The sequence below is a fragment of the Oncorhynchus masou genome, chromosome 24 (assembly GCF_036934945.1).
Source record: "Oncorhynchus masou masou isolate Uvic2021 chromosome 24, UVic_Omas_1.1, whole genome shotgun sequence".
In the NCBI taxonomy this organism is placed as follows: Eukaryota; Metazoa; Chordata; class Actinopteri; order Salmoniformes; family Salmonidae; genus Oncorhynchus; species Oncorhynchus masou.
In genome coordinates this window covers 88,684,088-88,701,177 of record NC_088235.1, presented here as the reverse complement: position 1 = coordinate 88,701,177, position 17,090 = coordinate 88,684,088, and the positions used below count along the sequence as shown (strand labels likewise).

General features: G+C 44.7%; 1 protein-coding gene across 3 annotated transcripts in view; it reads right to left on the bottom strand.

Moving 5' to 3' along the window:
• LOC135512952 (ras-specific guanine nucleotide-releasing factor RalGPS2) overlaps positions 1-17,090 on the bottom strand; it is a 148,465-nt gene that overhangs the window by 99,418 nt on the left and 31,957 nt on the right. For 2 of the 3 annotated variants that reach the window (XM_064935495.1, XM_064935497.1), the window contains exons 2-4: positions 5,611-5,722; positions 5,174-5,278; positions 1,766-1,816 (exon numbers count right to left, since the gene is read on the bottom strand). In XM_064935495.1, coding sequence (XP_064791567.1) covers positions 1,766-1,816; positions 5,174-5,278; positions 5,611-5,658 — 204 coding nt within the window. In that variant the 5' untranslated portion in view covers positions 5,659-5,722. The remainder of the gene's footprint in view (positions 1-1,765; positions 1,817-5,173; positions 5,279-5,610; positions 5,723-17,090) is intronic. The other variant, XM_064935496.1, reaches the window with a different exon arrangement.

Sequence of the window (17,090 nt, the reverse complement as noted above, 5' to 3'; positions counted from 1 at the left end):
TGTACAGTTACAAGATGACATGGCCTCATACCCTGGGTTGTTCTGAACAGAAAGAGCCGGTTTGTCTATTGTGAAGAAAATTTGGCACGCCACACGCCCACACTCATGATGCATTTCTATGCGCACCAAAACTACGATCGGTTTCCCCAAATTGCATTGTGAAAGTCTTACACTGATGTTGTATTTTATAAGTTAGCTAGTCATGTTGGCAATGGAATAGGATTTCAAATTATGCCCACCTGACCCAGATTGCAATGGATAATTTACACATAATAATTAATTTACATAATTTGCACAGCTTGGAGAGCTCCACAAAGCACCTTAAAGTGGAAGACTCCTCTTTTGAGTAATAAAAGTGCATTGAAATTACTTAGGAACAGTGCATTCTTGTGGCCACTTCGGGAAACCAGTTAGTCCTCTCAATCGAACTAGCCAATTAGTTGGCTTATGTTGCACCTACTCCACATTTTCCAGGAATATTCTTATTCTTATGTTACTGAATGTATCCAAAGTAGTCAGATTTCGTTAACAGATTTGTCAAAAAGAACAGCAAATGTACAGTGCCTTCAGAAACTAGTCATACCCCTTGATTTGTTTTTCACTAACCCATCGACACACACAATACCCCATAATGACAAAATGAAATGATTGCGAATGTATTGAAAATATATAATTTACGTAAGTATTCACACCCCTGAGTCAATACATGTTTGAATCACATTTGGCAGTGGTTACAGCTTCGAGGAATTCTGGGTAAATCTAAGAGCTTTGCACACTGGATTGTACAATATTTGCCATTATTCTTTTAAAAATTCTGCAAGCTCTGTCAAACTGGTTGTTGATCATTGCTAAACAACCATGTTCAAGTCTTGCAGATTTAAAACCTCTTAAGGATCCGCAAGGATGGTACCATATTCTTGGTACCAGTTGAAAGGAAACACTGAAGTTTGTGGAAATGTGAAAGTAACGTGGGAGAATAACAAAAAATTGTTCACTCTCCACAAACAATAGCATGGTATTATTTCACTAATAGCTACTGTTAATTGGACAGTGCAGTTACACTAACAAGAATTTAAGCTTTTTGCCCATATCAGATGTCTATGTCCTGAGAAATGTTCTTGTTACTTACAACCTCATGCTAATCGCATTAGCCTACATTAGCTCAACAGTCCCATGGACGGGACACCGATCCCGAAGAGGTATACTCTTGAGGATTAAAATAAATCCTTACTTCAATTTCTAACTTAAACAAGGGCCAAATGTAGCTTGAGCATAGGTGGAATGAAGAGGCCTACACTGCTAACCAATCAGAACCAAAAGTGATTCCTAGTTGCATCTGGCCACAGCGGTGGTGGTGTGGTTGCTGCTTCAACTGGTCGACTGTGGCCAAACCTAAACACTTGTTAGCCCCGAGGCCTGTCAACTCTCTTAACAAGGCTACAGAGAGGAAGCGCATACACGCACACGCTGGCTTTCACAGAGGCCATTTAAGGGTGAGAGAGTTGGTGTGTGTGTGGGCATGTATTACTATCCTCATGGGTACTGGAAATCCCCAGAAGTCCCCGCAAGGATAGTTAAACATTGTGCACGTCCTCACGAGGACAAAGGCTATTTAAGTTTAGGGGTAAGGTTAGGATTAGGTTTAGGGAAAACAGTTCCCCAAAAGGATAGTTAAACATATGCTCTGTGTATGTGTGTGTGTTTGAAGTGTGTAAGAGGAGAAGCAGGGAAAAAACAGACGGTCCTGTACTGTACTGTAACTCACCTCAGGCTGGATGGCTTTGAACACTGGAGCGTCCATGAGTGTGATCTGACCCTGGAGAAAGAGACAGAGAGAGACAAGACAGAGAGACAAGACAGAGAAAGAAGACAGAGAGAGAGGGGAGAATGGGCAATGAGGAGCTGTAATTTGGGCCACAGATTTGGAATGAAGAGTTGACCAGACATCATTGCAGTGCTTTCCAAACTTTATTCAATACTTCCAGAATAACCAGGAGAAATACCATATTTTGGGGAGAAGTAGCATAGCGGTTACCGCGTTGGACTCGTAACTGAAAGGTTGCTATTTAAAAAAATCTGTCGATCTGCCATTGAGAAAGGCACTCAAGGGCATTTATCGAAAAGGACCCACGAGCACCAACACGTGAAGTTAATAAGGGCATATCAAATTGGGTGTCAAATGAATGCTAAAAAATATATATATATAGACATTTGTGGAGTGGTTGAAAAACAAGTTTTAATGAACTTCCGACTTCAACTGTAGATACATTTTTCAACCATTTCCATACCAAAAAAATGTGGCTTAAGTAAAGAATTCTGATTTCTGGATAAACAGATGGAAAAGGGGTCACAGAAAACATCTACCAGAAAAAGCCAAAGGCTATCAGAAATACATCAAAACAATAATTATGAAGTGAAACCCCTACCAACTATTATCAACACTTCTATTTAGTTTGAGAAATTCTTCACATTCTTTAAGATTAAGATTGTCTTGTAATTCCGTTAGCATTTTTAAGTTATTTTCTCATTTCTCTCTCATGAGGTTAAAAGTTTACAGAAATAACAAGTAATGGTTGACCGACCAATTAGTTACTGATTTCAATTTTGTTAATGAATTTGAAGGTGATTAAAACTCCCAATTCAGTTACCAAATTGGTAATGGAATTACCCAAAAAACAGTAACGGAAATACTGCAACTGAACAGACTACAAAGAGTTATTATAGTTGTCACAATCACACACCAGTTGGGTCACCTGCTACTGTCCTCCCTTCCACTGACATACTGTTATGTTCAGCTCATAATTGTTGTGTGTCTTTCTGTTGTCTGCTGGTCAAACTAAAAAGTGTTACAGTCAGAATCTGGACAACCCCTCCATCTCTCACTATCCAGCTAATGTCACCTCTCCCAGTGCGACACACCTCCATTTACTGTAACCAGCATCCTCACCCACTGAGAATTGACCGACAACAAACGTCCATGGACGTTGAAAAGCACTGTAGTACAATACATTGAAAAGGTTAAATATAAACGCAACATGTAAAGTGTTGGTCCCATGTTTCATGAGCTGAAATAAAATCACAGAAATGTTCCATACTCAAAAACAAGCTTATTTTTCAAATGTTGTGCAGAAATTAATTTACATCCTTGTTAGTAAGCGTTTCTCCTTCGCCAAGATAATCCAACCACCTGAAAGGGGTGGTATATCAAGAAGCTGATTAAACAGCATGATCATTACACAGGTGCACCTTGTGCTGGTGACAGAATACCACTCAAATGTGCAGTTGTCACACAGAAAAGTTGAGGGAGCGTGCAATTTGCATGCTGACTGCAGGAATGTCCACCACCGCGATCGCCAGAGAAGGTAAACATTCATTTCTTTACCATAAGCTGCCTCCAATGTCGTTTTACAGAATGTGGCAGTACGTCCAGCCAGCTTCACAACCGCACACAATGTGTAACCACGCCAGCCCAGGCATAAGCTATGGACAACAAACACAATTGCATTTTATCAATGGCAATTTCAATGCACAGAGATATCGTTACGAGATCCCGAGGCCCATTGTCAAGCCATTCATCCACCGACATCACCTCACGTTTCAGCATGATCGTGCACAGCCCCATGTCACTGTACACAAATCCTGGAAGTTGAAAATGTCCCAGTTCTTCCATGGCCTGCACACTCAGACATGTCACCCATTGAGCATGTTTGGGATGCTCTGGATTGACGCATACGACAGCATGTTCCCGCCAATATCCAGAAACTTCGCACAGCCATTGAAGAAGAGTGAGACAACATTGCACAGGCCACAATCAACAGCCTGGTCAACTCTATGATTAGGTGACGTGGCGCTGCATGAGCAAATGGTGGTCACAGCAGATACTAACTGATTTCCTGATCCATGTCCTTTCCTGGTATTATTATTATTTTATTATTTTTTTTTTCTGTGTTATCCAAACTTGAGAATGTCATTGATATTCATAATTATGCATTTCGGTATCGTACAGATGAGGGACCCATGATGTAATTCCATTATCGGGTGTAAATTCACTTCACTTACTTAATAACCAAAATATATACTTTCAAAACTCAAGGTGCCATGTCATAGTTGACACCCCATTCGGATATTTAGTTTTAGGAAAATGTGGTCGCATACAACCCGGAGTGAGATTTTAGATTAATTCTGGACAGATATTCCACTAAATTAGTTTATGTACATTTTTCAGTGGAAATTGTAAAAGTAGTACTTGTATGGTTTGTTAAACTTTGAAATACATTTAAAACAATTACCCTAATTAAGACAGTTTGGCATTCGAAACGCTGGTTATAAAATTATAGCATTAGAGCTCCTAAATCATAATTTCGCTACCGTGGAATTGCCCTTACCCCTAATTGCTCCAGTGTCTCAGGTAGAGTGGGATATACAAAAAACACATTTCCATTTCACACCATACACTTGTACAGGTTACACACGCTCATATTTGTGAAACAAGACAAATATAAGCACCCCCCTATTTGATCTTTGAACATGAAAGGGTAGTGCTCCCTGTCTGTCTAGCTGGGTAGTGCAAGGCAGGGGAGAGGACTCCCAACAGTGAGAAGAGTGGCTCACACTAGAGTTATGCCTAGAACATCGAGTATGGAACCTTCCTAAATACGCAACCAGAGGACCTGTGTCAGCAATAAAGAGCTGCTGCACTAATCACATCAAAAAACAGTAACTAACCGTACTGCCTGCAGAAAAACCAGTCAGACAATGGATCTAAATCTCCAATAAGTAATATACAGCGCTTTGGCTTTTCAGGGAAAAGCAGGTAAATGACAGGCCATTCGTTATACTCTACAGAGTGATCATCTATAATACGCAGTGAGCTGGTTTATGTTGTCTGACGTCATGGAAACTGACTGTCTAGGATATTAAGGCAGACTGTTTTGATCCATCTGAGGCTGGGAGCTGTAGCTTTTAGATAGGCCTTGTTCTATTGAGCATGTCAGAGGAAATGAGGGCGAGTGTCCCCTCCTGCCAACACACATCAATTCTTACTGAACTCACCCACTTACACCTCCTTCCCAGATGCATCATTGTCATTCCCCTTCCCTCTTGTGTCTCACGGTCACATAAGTAATATTCCTTACACACACAAACACAATATGTTGGACAGGTAGCTACTTACTGCATACTCCTCCGGGGTGACCTTCAGGACATCGAAGACGACGGCATCAAAACTCTTCTTCAGTTCAGAACCCTTCTCACTGAGAGACTCTGAGCTGCTGCTCTTCTGGAGACATACACGTTAGGACAGGGAACATGGGAAACTAAAAGCTCAAAGAAATAGGGGTTTGATTGACACCCACAATGCTCTTTATATCAGTGTTTCCCAAACCTCTCCTGGGGAACACTACAGTGCACTTATGTTCAAGCCCTGCACGGACACAGAAATTAAAGGGAACTTCAGGATTTTGGCAAGAGGCCTTTCCTACTTCCTTTATGTACTAAAAACGGTATCTACGAGTTCATCTAACTCTGGGAAAGCAGATAAAGGGCTTCATTGCCAAAATGTTAATAATTAGAATGTAAGGAGTTTAGGGGTTAAAGGTATGTGTGTCTCACCTCAGAGGCAGTGGTGATGCTTGATTGGCCATTGGGGAGGTCCATCATTCCCACACCATCAGTCTGTTAGTGCAGGAGACCACTCTTCATCCTCATCCTCAGTGTGTGCACTCTGGACACACAAACAATTACAATGACAAAAGAGAATCTACATGTAAACCCATGTCTGCTAAATGACTAAAATGTAAAAATCTAATGCTTAATTTATCAGACCCTGGATCAACAGTGCCACCTTGTGGATGAAACTGGTAAGCAATTCACTTCAGATGTGGAGAGAGATATAGATAGATAACAGCGAGAGAGAAACACACAAGAGACGAGAAGGATGAGCAGAGAGACGAGAAAGATTGTTGATAAGGTACAGGTAACTACCAAAATAATGGAAACACTTGAATAAATGAATGATACAAAGTATATTGAAAGCAGGTGCTTCCACAAAGGTGAGATTCCTCAGTTAATAAAGAAATTAACATCATCATGCTTAAAGGGTCATGTATAAAAATGCTGCGTAGGCCATTATTATGCTACGACCCCAGAGGATGACAATGCCCCCCGCCCCCCCAGGGCTCATACCATCATGGAGCATCGTATAATAGACACTTGTAGGCTTAAAGGGATACTTTGACAATGAGTCAGATTAATCAAAATCCAAATTTGTCACATGCGCCGAATACAACAAAAGTGTAGACCCCTTCTGTGAAATGCTTACTTTCAAGCCCTTAACCAGCAGCGCAGTTCAAGAGTTAAAAAAATATTTACCAAATAAACTAAAGTATAAAAGAATAGAACACAATAACGAGGCTATACACAAGGAGTACTGGTACCGAGTCAATATGCGGGGGGGGTACAGGTTAGTTAATGTAATTTGTACATGTAGGTAGGGGTGACGTGACTATGCATAGATAATAAACAGCGAGTAGCAGCTCAGAACATATGAAAGCTGGTGGTTCCTTTTAACATGAGTCTTCAATATTCCCAGGTAAGAAGTTTTAGGTTGTAGTTATAGGAATTATATGACTATTTCTCTCTATACCATTTGTATTTCATTAACCTTTGACTATTGGATATTCTTATAGGCACTTTAGTATTGCCAGTGTAACAGTATGGCTTCCGTCCCTCTCCTCGCTACTCCCTGGGCTTGAACCAGGAACACAACGACAACAGCCACCCTCGAAGCAGCATTACCCAAGCAGAGCAAGGGAAACAACCACTCCAAGGCTCAGAGTAGAAAAATGGGTAGAAAAATACACCCGGTTGATTAAATACACTTTCCTGACATCATAAAAACATTTTATAACACACATCATAAACACAAATATGGCTGCTGGGCCTCCCGAGTGGAGCAGTGGTCCAAGGCTGTGCCACTAGAGATTCTGGGTTCGAGTCCAGGCTCTGTCGCAGGCGGCCACGACCTGGAGACCCATGTGGCGGCGCACAACTGGCCCAGCGTCACCCGGGTTTGGCCGGGCAGGGATGTCCTTGTCCCATCGCGCACTAGCGAATTCTGTGGAGAGCCAGGCGCAGGGCACGCTGACACGGTTGCCAGGTGTACGGTGTTTCCTCCGACACATTGGTGCGGATGGCTTCTGGGTTAAGTGGGCATTGTGTCAAGAAGAAGTGGGGTTTGGCTGGGTTGTGTTTCGGGCGACGCATGGCTCTCCCGAGTCCGTACGGGAGTTGCAGCGATGAGACACGACTAACTACCAATTGGATACCACGAGATTGGGGAGAAAAAGGGGTAAAAAAAATATGTATTTATTAATCTGGCTGCTGATAAGCAGAGCCACACACAGAGATGAGTCCACATTAACACAGCATCTCAGAGCTCTGATGAACACATCGCCCCCTCCTAGATCCCAGTTGGTCGAGCGACATCGCATCGCCTGTTAGACTGTTGGATAATGCGCTTTGTATTTGGGAATGTGTGGATCAGCTGATGTTCCTGCCTCTGAGCAATCCGGAGATGAACCAGACAGCTCCTGAATGGAGAAGAGGAGGGGTAGAGGGATGAAAGCCTCATGTTGGGGCATGTAGCAGGGGAAGTGTTGAAGAGGAAAGATTGGGGCCCCTGGAAACACAATGACTCATCATCCTGACTCAACAGCCAGGCCTAGCAAGTCCCTCTAAATCCCCTCCCCTGTTCTTTATCCCAGGGCTCTCCAACACCCCTTCCTGGAGAGCTACTATCCTATAGGTTTTCCCTCCAACCCTAATCTAGCACATTATAATAATTAGCTGGTTCATAAACTGAATCTGGTTTGTTACAACTGGGGTTGGAGCGAAAACCTACAGGAGGGTAGCTCTCCAGCAACAGGGTTGAGGGCCCTGCTCGATGCCCTCCCGCCCTGTCTCGCACTAAACCCTTCACTACCCTGTTCTATTTCCAGTAGGGCTGACCCCATTTAGTCGACTGGTCGATTGTTTGGTTGACCGAGATTTCTCTAGTCGAGCAGCAACCAAAAAAAAACAACTACATTTTGTGGTGTACAAGACACCGGTTTGATTGGCGCCTGTCAGAGTGGACAAATCCATTGTGTAGGCTGTGGGGATGGCACAGAAAATCACTGAGACATGAGATACTGAAATTGTATATGGTTATATTAAGTAAGAACAATGCTGCAAACACTACTAAAAACTATATTATTTGATTAAAAACGCGCTGTCTCCCGCATTGGATTGCGGTTGCTGTTCCCCATTCTGAAACATCCATGCGCTGTGTGTTGTATTGGCGCCTTTTCCTAGACCAAGTTGCTATGTGAACAATAGCAAAGTTAACCAGCATAATGGTGTTGAGAACAATGTGGCAGAGGCAGCAGCAAATCAAATCAATTTTTATTTGTCAAATACACATGGTTAGCAGATGTTAATGCGAGTGTAGCGAAATGCTTATGCTTCTAGTTCCAACAATGCAGTAATAACCAACAAGTAATCTAACTAACAATTCCAAAACTACTGTCTTATACACACAAGTGTAAGGGGATAAAGAATATGTACATAAAGATATATGAATGAGTGATGGTACAGAGCAGCATAGGCAAGATACAGTAAATGGTATCGAGTACAGCATATACATATGAGATGAGTATGTAAACAAAGTGGCATAGTTAAAGTGGCTAGTGATACATGTATTACATAAAGATGCAGTAGATGATAGAGTACAGTATATACGTATACATACAAGATGAATAATGTAGGGTATGTAAACATTATATTAGGTAGCATTGTTTAAAGTGGCTAGTGATATATTTTACATCATTTCCCATCACTTCCCATTATTAAAAGTGGCTGGAGTTGAGTCAGTGTGTTGGCAGCAGCCACTCAATGTTAGTGGTGGCTGTTTAACAGTCTGATGGCCTTGAGATTGAAAAACAGCTTCTGTCTCTCGGTCCCAGCTTTGATGCACCTGTACTGACCTCGCCTTCTGGATGATAGCGGGGTGAACAGGCAGTGGCTCGGGTGGTTGTTGTCCTTGATGATCTTTATGGCCTTCCTGTGACATTGGGTGGCGTAGGTGTCCTGGAGGGCAGGTAGTTTGCCCCCGGTGATGCGTTGTGCAGACCTCACTACCCTCTGGAGAGCCGTACGGTTGTGGGCGGAGCAGTTGCCGTACCAGGCGGTGATACAGCCCGCCAGGATGCTCTCGATTGTGCATCCGTAGAAGTTTGTGAGTGCTTTTGGTGACAAGACTAATTTCTTCAGCCTCCTGAGGTTGAAGAGGCGCTGCTGCGCCTTCTTCACGATGCTGTCTGTGTGGGTGGACCAATTCAGTTTGTCTGTGATGTGTATGCCGAGGAACTTAAAACGTACTACCCTCTCCACTACTGTTCCATCGATGTGGACAGGGGGGTGTTCCCTCTGCTGTTTCCTGAAGTCCACAATCATCTCCTTAGTTTTGTTGACGTCGAGTGTGAGGTTATTTTCCTGACACCACACTCCGAGGGCCCTCACCTCCTCCCTGTAGGCCGTCTCGTCGTTGTTGGTAATCAAGCCTACCACTGTTGTGTCATCCGCAAACTTGATGATTGAGTTGGAGGCGTGTGTGGCCACGCAGTCGTGGGTGAACAGGGAGTACAGGAGAGGGCTCAGAACGCACCCTTGTGGGGCCCCAGTGTTGAGGATCAGCGGGGTGGAGATGTTGTTGCCTACCCTCACCACCTGGGGGCGGCCCGTCAGGAAGTCCAGTACCCAGTTGCACAGGGCGGGGTCGAGACCCAGGGTCTCGAGCTTGATGACGAGCTTGGAGGGTACTATGGTGTTAAATGCCGAGCTGTAGTCGATGAACAGCATTCTCACATAGGTATTCCTCTTGTCCAGATGGGTTAGGGCAGTGTGGTTGAGATTGCATCGTCTGTGGACCTATTTGGGCGGTAAGCAAATTGGAATGGGTCTAGGGTGTCAGGTAGAGTGGAGGTGATATGGTCCTTGACTCGTCTCTCAAAGCACTTCATGATGACGGAAGTGAGTGCTACGGGGCGGTAGTCATTTAGCTCAGTTACCTTAGCTTTCTTGGGAACAGGAACAATGGTGGCCCTCTTGAAGCATGTGGGAACAGCAGACTGGGATAGGGATTGATTGAATATGTCCATAAACACACCAGCCAGCTGGTCTGCGCATGCTCTGAGGGCGCGGCTGGGGATCCCGTCTGGGCCTGCAGCCTTGCGAGGGTTAACACGTTTAAATGTTTTACTCACCTCGGCTGCAGTGAAGGAGAGTCTGCATGTTTTCGTTGCAGGCCGTGTCAGTGGCACTGTATTGTCCTCAAAGCGGGCAAAAACGTTATTTAGTCTGCCTGGGAGCAAGACATCCTGGTCCGTTTTTATTTTACCTTTATTTAACCAGGCAAGTCAGTTAAGAACAAATTCTTATTTTCAATGACGGCCTAGGAACAGTGGGTTAACTGCCTGTTCAGGGGCAGAACGGCAGATTTGTACCTTGTCAGCTCGGGAGTTTGAACTTGCAACCTTCCGGTTACAAGTCCAATGCCCTAACCACTAGGCTACCCTGCCGTGACGGGGCTGGTTTTCTTTTTGTAATCCGTGATTGGCTGGAGACCCTGCCACATACCTCGTGTCTGAGCCGTTGAATTGAGATTCTACTTTGTCTCTATACTGACGCTTAACTTGTTTGATTGCCTTGCGGAGGCAATAGCTGCACTGTTTGTATTCGGTCATGTTTCCGGTCACCTTGCCCTGATTAAAAGCAGTGGTTCGCGCGTTCAGTTTCACGCGAATGCTGCCATCAATCCACGGTTTCTGGTTTGGCAATGTTTTAATCGTTGCTATGGGAACGACATCTTCAACGCACGTTCTAATGAACCTGCCTATTCGTCAATGTTGTTGTCTGACGCAATACGAAACATGTCCACGTGATGGAAGCAGTCTTGGAGTGTGGAATCAGATTGGTCGGACCAGCGTTGGACAGACCTCAGCGTTGGAGCTTCTTGTTTTAGTTTCTGTCTGTAGGCAGGGATCAACAAAATGGAGTCGTGGTCAGCTTTTCCGAAAGGAGGGCGGAGTAGGGCCTTATATGCGTCGCGGAAGTTAGAATAGCAATAATCCAAGGTTTTGCCAGCCCTAGTTGCGCAATCGATATGCTGATACAATTTAGGGAGTCTTGTTTTCAGATGAGCCTTGTTAAAATCCCCAGCTACAATGAATGCAGCCTCAGGATGTATGGATTCCAGTTTGCAAAGAGTCAAATAAAGTTCGTTCAGAGCCATCGATGTGTCTGCTTGGGGGGGAATATATACGGCTGTGATTATAATCGAAGAGAATTCCCTTGGTAGATAATGCGGTCGACATTTGATTGTGAGGAATTCTAAATCAGGTGAACAGAAGGATTTGAGTTCCTGTATGTTTTTGTGATCACACCACGTCTCGTTAGTCATAAGGCATACGCCCCCGCCCCTCTTACCAGAAAGATGTTTGTTTCTGTCAGCGCGATGCGTGGAGAAACCAGCTGGCTGCACGGACACCGATAGCGTCTCTCCAGTGAGCCATGTTTCCGTGAAGCAAAGAACGTTACAGTCTGATGTCCCTCTGGAATGCTACCCTTGCTCGGATTTCATCAACCTTGTTGTCAAGAGACTGGACATTGGCGAGAAGTATACTAGGGAGTGGTGCACGATGTGTCCGTCTCCAGAGTCTGACCAGAAGACCGCTTCGTTTCCCTCTTTTACGAAGTCGTTTTTTTGGGTCGCCGGCTGGGATCCATTCCATTGTCCTGGTTTAAAGGCAGAACACAGGATCCGCTTCGCGAAAGTCATATTCTTGGTCGTACTGATGGTGAGTTGACACTGCTCTTATATTCAGTAGTTCCTCCCAACTGTATGTAATGAAACCTAAGATTACCTGGGGTACTAATGTAAGAAATAACACGTAAAAAAACAAAAAACTGCATAGTTAGGAGACGAGAAAACAGCCTTTGCCTTAATTGTCAAGGTGAGGAGAGATGAAGACAACTTAATTAGGTCTAAAAATCAATAGCTTAAGTTAAAAAGTGCCTTTATAAATCATCCATAAATAAATACATAAATAAAGACTGAGTTTGTTTAATAACCTACTGATTCTGTGAGCACCAAGCCTCTCACAACTACATGCTGGATAAACAATTCCACAAATTTGTCTACTGTTATACTTTGCTGCGCTGTAAAGGCGGCTATACACCCCCCCCCCCCCCATTAGAACAGCCTCTCTGGTGTTATTTATACTTTTATTTGGTGTTGTTTACACTGTTCCAAATTGTCAGAAACTATTTATAATAACCCTCCATTTTGTTTATCTCATTGTTATTATTACTATTATGATCATCATTACAATAATAAGTAATGTCATTATTAGCAGGCTTAGGATAGCAGCCTTTAAAAACCACCATCGGGCTGCACGCCTAAGAGCGCATCCTGTTTAGTCTTAATACCGTAACTCACTTAGGCCTATATTTCAATGGTTATATAGGCTATTGTACCAATCAATCAGTCATTCGTTCATGGCATCACACAGCATACGAGTCAGTCATGATTTTAAATGCAATCAAGCACTTTAGTTTTTAAAACAAAATAAATTGAATAATTAGCGTAAACAATAAATAGGAATTTATGCCATGTTTTTAGTCTTTGCTGTAATAAATGTGTTTACATTGTTCCAAATGGTCAGAAATATGACAATATAATTTAAAAGCACCCGTTTGGCACACATAATATGCACGCAGTGCTTGGTCCTTTTTCTTAATCTCCAGTATTTTCCACAACTCGTCAAATTTATTCCACACATCCGACTTCCCCATTACCCCCCGAGCAACCAGTGAACATTCCCCCGTTTTGAGTTTGTCACGCCCTCTCCATCCATTTTTCTGTCACTGTGTAAGTTTTTGGAGTTCATTATAACCAATTTATTGATGCAATTATGATAGGGCCTGACCTATAGCCTATTGGTCACATGCATGCGATGCATACATGTCACGTAAAGAGAGCAAGAGTTGAGGGAATGTTTTTCCTAAACAAATGAGTGATTTTGGTATCAGAACTTGTAATTACGTTGCAGCTTCAGCAACATGGACAGCGTGGTAAACACTGTTGATGTTCTGTGGTGGTCGCTGCAGCAGGGAGGCGAGACAACACTATAAACACTGTTGATGTTCTGTGGTGGTCGCTGCAGCAGGGAGGAGAGAGAGACAACATTATAAACACTGTTGATGTTCTGTGGTGGTCGCTGCAGCAGGAGGAGAGAGACAACACTATAAACACTGTTGATGTTCTGTGGTGGTCGCTGCAGCAGGAGGAGAGAGACAACACTATAAACACTGTTGATGTTCTGTGGTGGTCGCTGCAGCAGGGAGGAGAGAGAGACAACACTATAAACACTGTTGATGTTCTGTGGTGGTCGCTGCAGCAGGAGGAGAGAGACAACACTATAAACACTGTTGATGTTCTGTGGTGGTCGCTGCAGCAGGAGGAGAGAGACAACATTATAAACACTGTTGATGTTCTGTGGTGGTCGCTGCAGCAGGAGGAGAGAGACAACACTATAAACACTGTTGATGTTCTGTGGTGGTCGCTGCAGCAGGGAGGAGAGAGAGACAACATTATAAACACTGTTGATGTTCTGTGGTGGTCGCTGCAGCAGGGAGGAGAGAGAGACACCACTATAAACACTGTTGATGTTCTGTGGTGGTCGCTGCAGCAGGAGGAGAGAGACAACACTATAAACACTGTTGATGTTCTGTGGTGGTCGCTGCAGCAGGGAGGAGAGAGAGACAACACTATAAACACTGTTGATGTTCTGTGGTGGTCGCTGCAGCAGGAGGAGAGAGACAACACTATAAACACTGTTGATGTTCTGTGGTGGTCGCTGCAGCAGGAGGAGAGAGAGACAACACTATAAACACTGTTGATGTTCTGTGGTGGTCGCTGCAGCAGGGAGGAGAGAGAGACAACACTATAAACACTGTTGATGTTCTGTGGTGGTCGCTGCAGCAGGAGGAGAGAGACAACACTATAAACACTGTTGATGTTCTGTGGTGGTCGCTGCAGCAGGAGGAGACAACGGGTGCTAGTCAGTCACTGTCATTTCAGCCCGACCAGACCCAATTAAATCTATTGCGGTCGGACTCACTCGTCATTTGTGTGTTAATTATTTAATCAAACAGGGCATTTGAAAGCGTCAGACAATCTCAGTGCATGTGTCTATATGGAAAAATACACGTTTTAAAATGCTGACCTTCCCTCACTCCCTCTCCTGTTGACCTGTCACTCAACAAACCTTCTCTCATCACCCTCAACTCTTCAGGCAGTGGGCCCGGTCTCCTCCCTCCTTCTCATGTGCCCATCTTGTCCTCTAAGCCCCAGGGAGCTCATCTACAACAGAAAGTAGCTGAAACTGAAAACCATATGGTCATCTGCCTCTACTCAGGGTGTGTGTATTTACAAATACGGGGCCTGTGCGTGAGGGCAACAGATGCCTCACACCCACAGAGAAAGAACAGCCACTGACGGACTGCACAAACACTGATCTGCGGAAAGAGCAGAACCACAGCATTCTGCCACCTTCACTGACTCATTCCACCTATAAAGGGTCAGGCCAGTCACTGACCCAATGTGAGCTGTCCTATAATATCATCTCTCCAACAATCACATTCTATAGTTTAAGTCAGTCTGGCTCAGTGATGAGTCACGAGTCCCCACAGACAAATAGGTGTGTTGTTGGTGTGACAGTTAGCTGTGCAGTGTCACTGCTTATGAGACAAGCTGTGAGTGAGTGAGTGAGTGAGTGAGTGAGTGAGTGAGTGAGTGAGTGAGTTCGGGGTCAGCTGCTGCATCCAGTAAATGAACAGGCATGTGACAGTGTGAGGTCATGCGTGTCAGTGAAAAGCTGTGAGTGTCTTATAGCCAGCAGTCCCCCAGCAGTGCAGGACTGGGTCTATGACACCCTTAATGTGTGGCTTTTCTCATACACTCACACTAAGCTAAATCCCACAGATCACAGTAAATCATATGCATCTCTAATAAGCTTTCATTTCTGCAGACAGATAAGCCTAGTTGTAGAAACATTGAGCATCTAAAGCAGCACTGTGTGTCTATGCCAGCCAGTCTCATGCATTTATAAACTGTGCAGACTGCACAGGCCCAAAGTGGGTCAGTGTGCCCACTGTGCTGAGCACACTGAGAAACACATGATAGCATACATCTCTTTTATAGTCTTACAGCCAGAGCGAATAGCATCAACATTAGACAATTTTCATCAAGTGCCATTGCTGAACAGTTCGTAACAGTGACATTAACATGTAGCCTAGGCAAACTCAGAACTAATTTTGTCAGTCGGGGGGGGGGGGGGGGTATTGAACAGGAGCTGAGAGGGGCCACTGAGCCAGTCACACACAATAATGACTCAAACACACAGCATGTGGCTGCATGCCTGCCACTGTAAGCAGGTCGATACACACTGTCACACAGCAGGTTAGGGGCACAAGAGAGGTGCGAGTGTCCTGTTATTCAGGACGGTGTCTGAGCACACGCCATCCACAGTGAAAGCCTCTTCACACCATCACTTAACATGCCATTGGTTCCCCCTGAGCCAGGGGGAAGGAAGCTCAGATTCACATTAGAAAAGGGGGTTGCTGGTCCCAAGAGAGACCCTCATCAAGTAGGCCATCTCATCTATGTGAGCATTTTATGGCAACACAGTGAGAGGGGACACACACAGTTTGCAGAATCCAGTCATTTGCCAAGGCAGCTCACACCACCTGCCTGCATCTTGGTTGCCTAGCAACCGTGGTGCTTTTCTACAGACTGAAAACCAAATGACGACTTTGCCTCACACACCTCAGCATTCCAGTGAAACATGATTATTAATAATCTGCAACAGACAGGCGGCAAGAGCCAATGGGAGAGCAGACTGGCCAAGGGCAGACAGACGGTTTAAAAAGGCCAGCCCCAGGGGAGAGTTACTATTGACTGAGTGGGAGTAACAGGAGGTCACTGGAGAACATGAACAGAGATGGATGATTGACAGCTGATAGTGGAAATGATCAGGGCATAAAGTCACAACCAATGGCGGTGAAGTTTCAGTCCCTGGTGTTGAAAAGTATGATTGTGATAAAGATTGAGAAGTAGAGAGTCTGTGCTGCTCTAACACACTATCATCACAACACTCAAACAACCCCAGGTAGACGCGCCCACGCCCGCCTGCCCAGGTAGACCTACCTACTTGTGTGCGCGCGTCTACGTACGCATGTGTGTGCGCACATCTACGTAATTATCTACGCGTGCACGTAGATGTACACACACACACACACACACACGTAGATGTACACACACACACACACACACACGAGGCGGCATGCTTGCCGTTAGCCTGGCTCCAGCCCATTTGCGAAAAATACACTGGTCCCTAATCAGTAGCTCTGACCTTGGTAGTGCGATTTGGCTTTTTTTAGCCACATGCATGCGCACACAGACACAAGCACCCTATTCCCTCCCGGTCCACCTCTCCGGTTGATAATTAAAGCTCAGGCTGTGCAGCCAGTCTGTTCTCCTCACCTCTCCTAGCCTGGCAGTGGCACATTCCCCCAGTGAGACAGACACAGCCGCATCTATGATAAACCAACACTGACACCAACACTCAGACCAGAACCGAGTTCTTTCTACAGATCCTGACACCAGCAGCCTATGGAGGGGGAAAACTAATAGATGCAGAGGGACAGACAGAGGAAGAGGTTAGGGTCCCAGAGCAGAAGGCTGTCACGTGTGAGTTGTGCACACTGTGTGTGTGTGTGTGTGTGTGTGTAACATGTGCACAAGTCTGGCCTGATTTGTGGGTCACAGGGGAGCAGCCAGCCTGGCCTCAACCCAGCTTCTCCTGCTGAAGACTGGAGGCCGGAGCTCAGCGACAGACAAGAAGGAATAGAGGGAAGAAATGTGGTACAGCCGCAGCAGTCAGTACAGATTGTTGTGGAGAGTCAATCAGGTAATGTGTGAAGTAATAAGG